A 12,092-nucleotide genomic window follows, 5' to 3' on the forward strand; every position below is an offset into this window, starting at 1 on the left:
GAGCTTCACAGAGGTTTTCCACAGGAATCCTGACCCATGTGGTTCTGTCAGCTATGCATTAATGATGGCTCTTGATGCTGTATCATGTGAGAACTTGAACTCTTGTCCTTTATGCACTGAAATACATGTAGATTTCAAACAGGAAGAAAACTCCAAGGCACTCTCTTTAAGCATTAAAATGCCTTTATTCTCATGGCATGGTCATATATAGACCTTAGGTCCTTAGTGCCTTGGAGTTTTTTTCCTGTTTGTCATCTACTTTAGGAATCCCTTTTTACAAAGAGCACCTTGAACAAACTCTTTTTTGGGCCCTAGAAGCATTCCTTCCCATTTTTTTTTTGATACATACAGATTTCTGGAATCTCTTAAGCCAGGTTTACATTGTAGGAGATGAAATATCCAAATCGTCTCAGCTATTTCTTTTAACCCATGAAGTCCCAAACAGCCACTGTCAACCAAAAATATCTACTGATTTAAACTGTTTAATACCTGTTGATCCACTAATTCTAGCAATACATGAAAATAATTGGTGTAAAATACAATTTGTCATCTTTTCATGGTCATCAGATATGACCCATTTGGACGTTCAGAGGCTCCGTAGTTACCATGGAAACACTGTCATCTTCTACAGCATTGATTCACCAGTAAAGCCCATGTACTTTGGTAAATGACAGTGGATGGAGACACTTCTTTTATGTTCAGTCAATGATATATTTTACTGAAAATTTCCCTTGTTCTTCAGTTTTGTCTGTTTTGATTAAAAAAATAAAAAAAATAAACTTTGGATTTACTCTGAGCTTTAATGAACATCTACATGATCAGTAAATTAAATATAGGAAAATACCAGATTTTCACTTAAAAAATGCAAAATGCAGATGATAATATTATAATAAATGGTGGTAAAACACTTAAGAAAAGTCAAATAGAGAGGAAAAGTTATAATTGACACAAAAGTAGCACTGTATTTATGAGTTAAGAAACACTGTCTCAGTTATTTCCTCACACATTTGTCAGACTCAACTCCTCTTGGATGCTGCATTTCATGATTTGGTACAAAAGTACCAAATCATGAAAACCCAGGACTTTAATATCACTCCATTTCCACTTTTTTAAACCATAAAGACTCAAACAGCCACTGGCATCCAAAACCAACTACTGATCTAAACTGTTTAATACCTGTTGATCCACTAGTCCTATTAAACTATGTAAATAATTGGCGTAAAAAACAGTTTGTCATCTTTTCATGTTCATCAGATATGACCCATTTGGACGTTCAGAGACTCCGTAGTTACCGTGGAAACACCGTCATCTTCTACAACATTGATTCATCAGTAAAATCCATGGAGATCAGTGACAGTGGATGGACACACTTGTTTTATGTTCAGTTAATGATATATTTTACTGAAAATTTCCCTTGTTCTTCAGTTTTGTCTGTTTTGATTAAAAAAATAAAAAAATAAACTTTGGATTTACTCTGAGCTTTAATGAACATCTACATGATCAGTTAATTAAATATAGGAAAATACCAGATTTTCACTTAAAAAATGCAAAATGCAGATGCTAATATTATAATAAATGGTGGTAAAACACTTAAGAAAAGTCAAATAGAGAGGAAAAGTTATAATTGACACAAAAGTAGCACTGTATTTATGAGTTAAGAAACACTGTCTCAGTTATTTCCTCACACATTTGTCAGACTCGACTCCTCTTGGATGCTGCATTTCATGATTTGGTACAAAAGTACCAAATCATGAAAACCCAGGACTTTAATATCACTCCATTCTTTTTTACCCATAAAGACCCAAACAGCCACTGGCATCCAAAACCAACTACTGATCTAAACTGTTTAATACCTGTTGATCCACTAGTCCTATTAAACTATGTAAATAATTGGCGTAAAAAACAGTTTGTCATCTTTTCATGTTCATCAGATATGACCCATTTGGACGTTCAGAGACTCCGTAGTTACTGTGGAAACACCGTCATCTTCTACAACATTGATTCATCAGTAAAATCCATGGAGATCAGTGACAGTGGATGGACACACTTGTTTTATGTTCAGTTAATGATATATTTTACTGAAATTTCGCTTGTTCTTCAGTTTTGTCTGTTTTGATGAAAAAAAATACAAAAAATAAACTTTGAATTTACTCTGAGCTTTAATGAACATCTACATGATCAGTAAATTAAATATAGGAAAATACCAGATTTTCACTTAAAAAATGCAAAATGCAGAGGCTAATATTATAATAAATGGTGATAAAACACTTAAAAAAGTTAAATAGAGAGGGAAAGTTATAACTGACACAAAAGTAACATTGTATTTATGAGTTAAGAAACACTGTCTCAATTATTTCCTCACACGTGTCAGACTAGACTCCTCTTGGATGCTGCTTTTGTACCAAATCATGAAAACACATGACAAACTTGACTTAAATATCACTCCATTCTTTTTTAACCCATAAAGACCCAAACAGCCACTGGCATCCAAAACCAACTACTGATCTAAACTGTTTAATACCTGTTGATCCACTAGTCCTATTAAACTATGTAAATAATTGGTGTAAAATACAGTTTGTCATCTTTTCATGTTCATCAGATATGACCCATTTGGACATTTAGAGGCTCTGTAGTTACCGTGGAAACGCAGTCATCTTCTACATCATTGATTCACCAGTAAAATTGACAGAGTTTGATCAGTGACAGTGGATGGACACACTTACTTTTATGTTTAGTTAATGTTAGATGTTACTGAAAAAGTCACTATTTCTTCAGTTTTCTCTGCTTTTGATGTAATAACCTCTGAATTTACTCTGAGCTTTAATGAACATCTACTCAATCAGTGAATTAAATGTAGGAAAATGCTAGATTTATACTGATAAAATTCAAAGTAAATAGGATAATATGATAATTAATGGTGATAAATCACTTAAGAAAGATTAAATATTGAGAAAAAATTAATTTGGGAACTGACACAAAAGTACCACCGGGTCTTTATGGGTTAATCAGCACTTTCTATACAGTCCTAACTTTTTTTCTGATATGGGGTCACAAAAAAATAGATCAATCAATCAATCATGTCTGAAAGCAGCAAAGAAAAAAACATGACATTTCCTCTGTTCTCACCTCATCTCCTTTGTAAACTGAAAGGAAAATAAACCCAAGAGACGTCCATCATGGTCACATCAGCCATATATTGGCCGAGACACAAACTAAATTTCAGAAATGAATCCCACACAGACAGTCATGCTTAGCGGCACCAGCTGACAGTCACCTCACTATGACACCCCGCTGTTCTGATTTGACAATCTGATTTGGTTTGATTTGTTGACACCAGCTGATGTGGTTTAGTTCTGTTTGTGCACAACCTGCAGCAGCATTGTTCCATTTTCCCATTGGGAGTATTTGTTCAACTCTTGTTGCATGTTATTTATCATGCTTCTGTGTTTGATGGTTTCATTCTGAGCCGTTGCACTTTGGGAAATCCCCAGGTGTATTACAGTTCCCATTCATACTCAGCCTTTAATTGCACTACAGCGAAAACCACTTAAAGAGATCATGTCTCTTCAGGTACATTACATCAACTACAGCTTATACACATTGTATTTTTTATATGAATATAAAATTATGAACTATTTCAAATTCTTGTCTGTACAATTTAGATTACCTTATTGTCACTGCTAGGGGTGTTAGAAAATATCGGTTCTGCAATACATCGCGATATTTCATTTTGCAATACTATATCGATATTAAAAGTACTGTATCAATATTTTTAGGCATTTATTCAAATGCAGATATGGCAGAGGTTCATTTTTGTTTTTTGGTTTTCTTTATTGTTTATATTTTCTTTATTATTATTTAACACTGTTTTATTAAATAATGGTTATTTGATGCATCCTCAAAACACTTTTTACTGTCTGAGAGAGGCAGATGTTACATCCTTTGTTGGGATTGTACAAAAATAATGTTATGATGTTAGTTATGAACTAACAGAATATGAAAATTTTAGCAGGATGTTAAACTGTAATGTCTGTAAAATATAATTTAAATTTGTTGTTTTTGTTTTTGTTTTTTTTTTTCAATTTTAAATTGTATATTTACGTAAACATGTACTTAGACCTAAGGAACCACACAGATACAATACAAAAAAAGAACAAATTATACAACAAACCTACAAACCTATTAAACACACACACACACACACACACACACACACAAATAGAAAAAACAAAACACAAAAACAACTAAAACAACAACAACAACAAAATAATATTATCAACTCCTCTTTACAATGCTTATATAATTTAAGTTTTAACACAGGAACATTTTGTGATATAGCATTAGATCCTGTTGTGATCAAATAAAAATGTGTTTAGTATTTGTGCATATTTCTGGTGTAATTCAATTCTTCCAGGAAATAATCATTTAAAAAATAGAAACAAGTAAAAAATTGCCTTTTTAACAGCGTCATGATATATCGTGATATATCGGATCGTGATCCTTGTATCGTGATTTGTATCATATCACCAGATTTTTGCCAATACACACTCCTAGTCACTGCCAATAGTCTAAAACAGGATTGTGCTGCTTACAAATTAACATTAGTAGTGCAAATAGAATGCTAATCCATGACTTGGGGTGGGCTAAATCTTAAACAGACCTAAAAATAAACAGTAGATTCTTCCCATGATCTGTGCAACAGCAGCCGAGGGGTGATTACTAAGCAAAGAAACATGAGGGAAAGTTAAAAACAAGGAATTACACACTTTAAGGAGACGACTTGTTTACCACAGGCAAATTTTCATTTCTATGAGCCACATATGGGCAAAATAAAAAAGTAAAATGCTGTATACACACAAAAGAACAATAAAGCAAAAGAAAGAGAATGAACCAATCAAGCAGGAGCTACGGCAAATGTATGTGATAAAAGCTTTACCACGTACAAGGTCAACACATACATGTCAATGGACACACGCAAACAGATATACACATAATACACACACACACACACACACACACACACACATAAAGTGTCCTAAACAGTTTGTTAGCTGTCCTAAAATAAATAATTTGGTTAAGTTTGTTGTCAATGTTGCTCTTCATTTTGTTTAAACAAAATACCAGTTTACTCTCCTGTTAATGTTGCACTTCATGCAGAATTTTTTCATTGATATTTTTCTTCATAATGTGAACTGACAGAACTGATTAGATTTTTTTTGTTTGTTCAAAACTACCTTTCAGGGAAAAGTGCAATACTAATGTTTAAAATACATTTAGTAATATTAATAATTTATTATATTTTCTATTTGATTTATAGCAGCAGAATTATATTATTCCTGTTTTTCTATATTCTATTGTCTCCAAAAGTGGGGGGAAAATGTTCAAAAATTCATAAATGTATTAAAGACATTTTGAGGGGTTTTCTGTCTTCCCGTACCGAACCGAAAAAAACCGAACCGAAAAAAACCGAACCGTGGCTTTCAAAACCGAAAACGTACCGAACCGAAAATTTTGTGTACCGTTACAGGCCTGGTATATAATGTTTTCATAGATATACATCCTGTTTTCATAGGTAATACATACTGTTGATATTAATATTTTTCATAGATATACAGTACATACTGTCACATACTGTTAATATTGTAAATATTGTGTAAATTCATATTTTATATCTATTTTTACCCCACCCCCTGAAGGGGAGGCAAGGGGTATTGTTTTGGGTTTGGTTCTTTGTTTGTTTGTTTGTTTGTTAATACTTTAGGACCAAAACTATTGGTTGAATTCATACCAAACTGGGTTTATTGATTGCCAGTGACCCAGAATAGATGTGATTACATTTTGGGAAAACTAGGTCAAAGTTCAAATTCTTTTATAAATTTTTTAAATCTTTTTTTTCCCCCCATTTTCTTGTAATGGGCGAAATTTCACGTCTATAAAAACATCAGTTTTGTTTCAATTTACGTCAGACTTGGCACATATATAGAGGCAATTGATATGGTGACATCAGCACATGCATAGACATGATGACATCAGCTGGATCAATGCTAAAATAACCTACAATATGTGCGAGGGGGAGGGTTTGTTGAGCCTGGCACCACTTGTTAATTTTTTTTTAATCGGGTGGGGGAGCTTGTTCCCCCCCCAACCCCCCCACCAAAATTTAATCATTTCTTCCTTGTGCCAGTATCAACATTTCCTGAAAATTTCATGCAAATCCATCCATAACTTTTTGAGTTATCTAGCTAACAAACAAACAAACAAACAAACAAACACGCATGCACACACGCAAACACACAAAGCAAAGTGATCACAATACCTCCTGGCGGAGGTAATTACCTATATTTTCATTCATGCAGGTTTTGTCTTTATACTATATTTCAATCCTTTTAACCATTGCAATGGATGCACAGTGAATATATTAACCATATCATAGATTAGTTCAGTCTGTGTATGTACCCTCCAGCTAAAGGTCAGCTGTAGCCTCTAACCTTTGTCATATATTGGATCATTGAACACATTATTGCCCTTGAAGTGTGACAGGTTAAGAAAAGTAGCACAAATAAACAAGAACCCCCTGGTGCTCTGGAATCAAAATGTTCATTTAGTTCCATTTAGTACTGATTACAATGTGTTTGTATGTTTATGTGCTGTACATTATTACTGACAATCTCATGGGCGTCTTTGTTTGTTTGTACACGCTTAAGTTGATGAGAGGGTTGTCTGTGTGAAATTCTGCATCTGAATCACTGTGTTTGGATACAGCAGTGAATATGATCATAAACCAGGATGAGTGGGTTAAATGACCTATTATCAGAGAGTTATACTCAGTGTCATAAATACACACATTCATGATAGGACTGCCAATGGATAATGGATACTAGTGTGGAATATTGCACAAAATCTTTGAGTAACATTGATTATCAGCTTTCAGGAACACTGAAGAACAGGCTTAGGTGCATTTTGGAGTTTATTCAGATTGAAAGAGTTTTTATTGTCAAGAAGTTGAATTCAATCAAATAAGTGAATGATCCTTCATCTGATTTGAAAAACAACAACATGAGTGTAGTTTTACATAGAATATAGCAACATTTATCTACATGATAACAAATGCATTATGCTTTGTCCATAGAGGAACTGAACTAAATTAGCTAACATAAGTAAATCATTTACTGTACAGTTGAACTCTTTGTCATAAATATATATGGATTTTCTGAATTTTCTCTGCTAGCACTACAAATATATTCTAATAATGTGGAATATTGGCGAAAATCTATCTATCTATCTATCTATCTATCTATCTATCTATCTATCTATCTATCTATCTATCTATCTATCTATCTATCTATCTATCTATCTATCTATCTATCTATTGTTTATCTGATGGTTTAAGTGTCTCAAATACAGTATATGAGACACTTAAACACTTCATGATCTACTGCCAAAGAATGTTTGGAAGACTGTCCATATCTATGGCATAATGCAGTATTTCCTCAGTGTTTTATGGTAAAATGTATGCTCATTTACAAGCTGAACCTGCATCTATGTGGCGTGAACTATTGTTGACACCAACACATCACATGAGTTACTGCAGGTCATACACTGATGTATTCACCTAGACTGGATGATTCACGTCTAGGTCATTACAGAAAGCGATAACAGACATGCACAAAGTGGAGTGTGATTCCACTGTTTTCAATTTTCTCTGTGTTTTCTGCAAACAAACCAAAATAATCTGTTTTTGTGACATAAAATGTTGTTTCTGTACAGATGAGACAGCAGAGCGAAAAATTATTTCAGTGATACTTTTGCTAAATTTGTACATTAGTCTGGATATGGCATCGATCTCTGAGAGATACTGACAGACACCTTTTAGAGTTGTTCTGAAAGGGTTTTTAACAAAGTATAGGATAAAGTCTTACAAATAATTGAAGTAATCCTGGAGCTGATTTGTGTTACTGTAACAAGAAAATAGTAACATTTAACTTACCTACAGAGTTTGGGATAAATAACAAATCTACCACACTTTGTACCTTGAAATTGCCTCTAAGAATTCTAATAACACAATAATGTTTTGCACATTTGTTATATATTTCTTTAATTATCATATATATGTATGTATGTATGTATGTATGTATACAGGGTGGGGAAGCAAAATTTACAATGAACATTTAGGTGTTTTTTCTCAGCAGGCACTACGTCAGTTGTTTTGAAACCAAACATATATTGATGTCATAATCATACCTAACACTATTATCCATACCTTTTCAGAAACTTTTGCCCATATGAGTAATCAGGAAAGCAAACGTCAAAGAGTGTGTGATTTGCTGAATGCACTCGTCGCACCAAAGGAGATTTCAAAAACAGTTGGAGTGTCCATAAAGACTGTTTATAATGTAAAGAAGAGAATGACTATGAACAAAACTATTACGAGAAAGTCTGGAAGATACTATTAAAGAAGAATGGGAGAAGTTGTCACCCGAATATTTGAGGAACACTTGCGCAAGTTTCAGGAAGCGTGTGAAGGCAGTTATTGAGAAAGAAGGACACATAGAATAAAAACATTTTCTATTATGTCAATTTTCTTGTGGCAAATAAATTCTCATGACTTTCAATAAACTAATTGGTCATACACTGTCTTTCAATCCCTGCCTCAAAATATTGTAAATTTTGCTTCCCCACCCTGTGTATATATATATATATATATATATATATATATATATATATATATATATATATATATATATATATTTACATACATATGTGTGTGTGTATATGTGTGTGTGTTTGTTTTTTTTTTCTATTTTTACCCTTTGTTCTATTGATAATTTCTTTCCTGCTACTTTTTATTACACTTGAGTGGAGTAACTGTAACACACAATAATTTCCCTCTGGTATTAGTGTTAGGGATAAGTATTCTGATTATGAAAAGGGAAACCACTGACTGTAACTGAACATATGTGGTACCAGGTATAACAAACCCCGGCCCTTGCATGTATTGCATCTTATTTTGGCATCGATCCAGCTGATGTCATCATGTCTATGCGCATGCTGATGTCATCATACCAATTGCCTCTATATATGTGCCAAGTTTGAAGTAAACTGAAACAAAATTGATGTTTTCATAGACAGTTAAAATTCTGCCCATTATAAGTAAATGGAGGAAAAAAAAAAAAGATTTTAAAAATTCATACAAAATTTGATCTTTGACCTACTTTTCCCAAAATGTAATCAGATCCATTCTGGATCACTGGCAATCTATAAACCCAATTTGGTATGAATTCAACCAATAGTTTTGCTGCTAGACTGTTAACAAACAAACAAACTGAACCAAAAACAATACCCCTTGCCTCCTCTTCAGGGGGCAGGGTAATTACATTGAATAAATACAGGGTGTCCCATAAGTCTCCATATATAGGAAAAATAAAAGTTTCTTGACATAAACCATTTTATTTATATAATATGCTCTATATGACTGCCATTTTGTCGGGAACAAATTGATCCAAAACACTTCCTGTTTTTTTGAACTTGACAATAAGTTTTGCCACAGTGTCGTGTGTGATACTCGTCCCGTGTTTTCTGTTAAATGCTCTTGCAACCATACAACTGCTTGCTGAACCGGCCATCAAGATGATTTCAATTTGTTGCTCTTTATTCAAATGCATTCTTTGGGTTATCTGAAATATAAAGAAATACATGTTAGAACCATATATGTATGGAATGTATTATGTCTCCTATGTATGGGACTTATGGGACACCCTGTACATCATGTATCAGTTGTAGCATAATGTCACAAATGTACTTAATTTTTGACACATCTGTGATAATTTTGTAGACACATTCTAGTGTGGAACTGCACAAACGCATCAAAACTTCTGCTATCAATATGTGCATTTTTAGTTTCTGTGCCATCTTATCCATCAGTGACTTCCCTAATACAACCTGAGATGCACAAGGAAAATCCATTTGAGGCTGCAGTGTTATGACTTTTTGCAGCATTACAGTTTTTTCTCTCCATATTCTCTCTTTCCTGTCCATATTTCCTTTCTTGCCTCTGTCTTCTGGAGGCTAAAATCTCCCTGCTTCCATCAAAACATGCCATGCTGGTTCCTCTCCTCGGAGCTCCATTATAAATGTAGCTTAAATAGAAAAAACATGTCGTGGGATTGCCACACTCCAGATGGAATGAGTAAAAATAACACTCTCATGCATGTCTTAAAATAAGATGTTATATATCTAAAATTGAAAATAAAAGAAAGGAGAAAAAAAACGCTTATAATACTGACAACATTGTGCAGATTATGCTTGTGTATCAGTATCTGTGCATGAGTCGGAGTGATTTTTCAACTCTCAATAGCTTATTGTTGATCTAAAAAAAGTATTTATATTCATGTGTGTGTGCACTGTACATGCGTGGTTGAGCACTTTGTGGGCGATTTGTGCAGTAGATTCAAACCCCTCAGCACTCTCCATCTCTCTGTTCTTTTCTCTCTCTCCCTCTCTCTCTCGCCCTCTCTCTTCGTCTATCTCTCTCATTCTCTCTCCCTTTTTCTGTTTGAGTGGAGCAATAGATACACACTTCCAGCGAGTCAAGCTCCATTCCTGATATAGGTAGTAGATGTTCTGTTGTTCTTCAGCTTTGCCTGTGTTAGTGCTAGGATGTTCAGGCATTCCACCATCATTTCCTTCTCTACTGACTTCTGTGCTTTTGGGAACATTTTGGAAGCTAGTCAGCCTTTGCTTGAACAAAGTAGGAAACTTTCAAGATTCCTGTGTCGTTTCAGACCACTCTTTAGCTTTGTTGTTTATACTTTTCTTCCTTCTCTGTCTATTTTTTTTTCCCAGGATAACTGTGCCAGAGTGCTGCTTGTTCGCGGAGCTGATAAAGAAGTGAAGAACTACAACAGCCAGAGTCCATTTCAGGTAGAGTAAAAAAAAAAAAAAAATTTTTGACAAATGCAAAACTCATCTGATTGCATGTAAGTGATTATAGAGCATCGATTTTAGCTTTGACCATGGGGAAAACATTTTTAGAAGCAGCACATTTTCTTGGGCTCATTTGTTACCATGGCAACAGTGTAAAATGGCCAAGGTCACTTGTAACCAGGGATTCGTCTCTGGAAACAAATGTGTATCTGGCCATTACAACATTTGTTCCAGATAAACAGTGTTTATAGTAGCTTCAAGTGTGATGCATCAAGACTCCATAGTGACTATTTACACACTCATCCATGATTAGAGCCCTTAGTTGTTTGTTTGTTTTTTTTCTAATTCAATGTAGTTTTAAAATATTGAAGAAACATATGTTGAGTTAATCCAACTTATTTAAAGTACCAGTGGAATTCTTACAGTAATTGAAAAAAAACAACAACAAAAAACTGGAATTAATTATAAAATTATGAACTGTGGCGTCATTGGGACATGTTGAGATGGAACTGAATATAACTGACATGGATGAACGTAGTTACAAGATGTCGAATGAATAATGCACCACGTCACCCTTCACAAATATGTAGTTGGGACTAAAATTAGCTCTTGAGTATAAACACTTAGCGTGTGTTACTATATGAGTTTTATGTTTGTACTGTTTCCAACCATGTATTCACCTGGAGCATATCCATCCCAGCGTTGCTCTGAGTCGCCGAGTTAGCTTGACTGAGTCATAACCTACACCCATGTTACAAAAGAAACTTATTCAGGCAGGCGTTTATGAAAGGCAGTCCCACGGGGTCCTCAACTGTCCTCCACATCCACTCCAATGGAACGCTTCATTAGCAGGAGCGCTTCATAAAGGCAGTGAGCCTGGGCCGGATGGAGATGGCATGACTGTATTAGTCATAGACTGAGCCTTCTGCTGCCATGGCCTACATTTAGCTGCTGTTTCATGTTGATGTTTCCTGCAGTTTTTTTTATTTCTCATCCCACTGATCAGTTAAAGCTGCTGGACTGAAAGGGACACTCTTATCCAGTGAAGTGCTTTTGTTTGGCTTAGTCATAACTATTATTTAAAACATGCATTTTAAGGAATTATGTGAACTTCAGGAGTAGAGATGATGTTATTGTTTTGTTTTGTTGCATAATCACAGGTGCAGTTA

The 12,092-nt window shown here is 34.4% G+C and overlaps 1 protein-coding gene across 1 annotated transcript in view; it reads left to right on the forward strand.

Moving 5' to 3' along the window:
- Positions 1–12,092, forward strand: part of LOC115439140 (SH3 and multiple ankyrin repeat domains protein 2-like) — a 515,551-nt gene that overhangs the window by 231,976 nt on the left and 271,483 nt on the right. The window contains exon 11 of the mRNA XM_030162991.1: positions 10,843–10,920. Coding sequence (XP_030018851.1) covers positions 10,843–10,920 — 78 coding nt within the window. The remainder of the gene's footprint in view (positions 1–10,842; positions 10,921–12,092) is intronic.

The sequence above is a fragment of the Sphaeramia orbicularis genome, chromosome 3, assembly GCF_902148855.1.
Source record: "Sphaeramia orbicularis chromosome 3, fSphaOr1.1, whole genome shotgun sequence".
Classification (NCBI taxonomy): Eukaryota; Metazoa; Chordata; class Actinopteri; order Kurtiformes; family Apogonidae; genus Sphaeramia; species Sphaeramia orbicularis.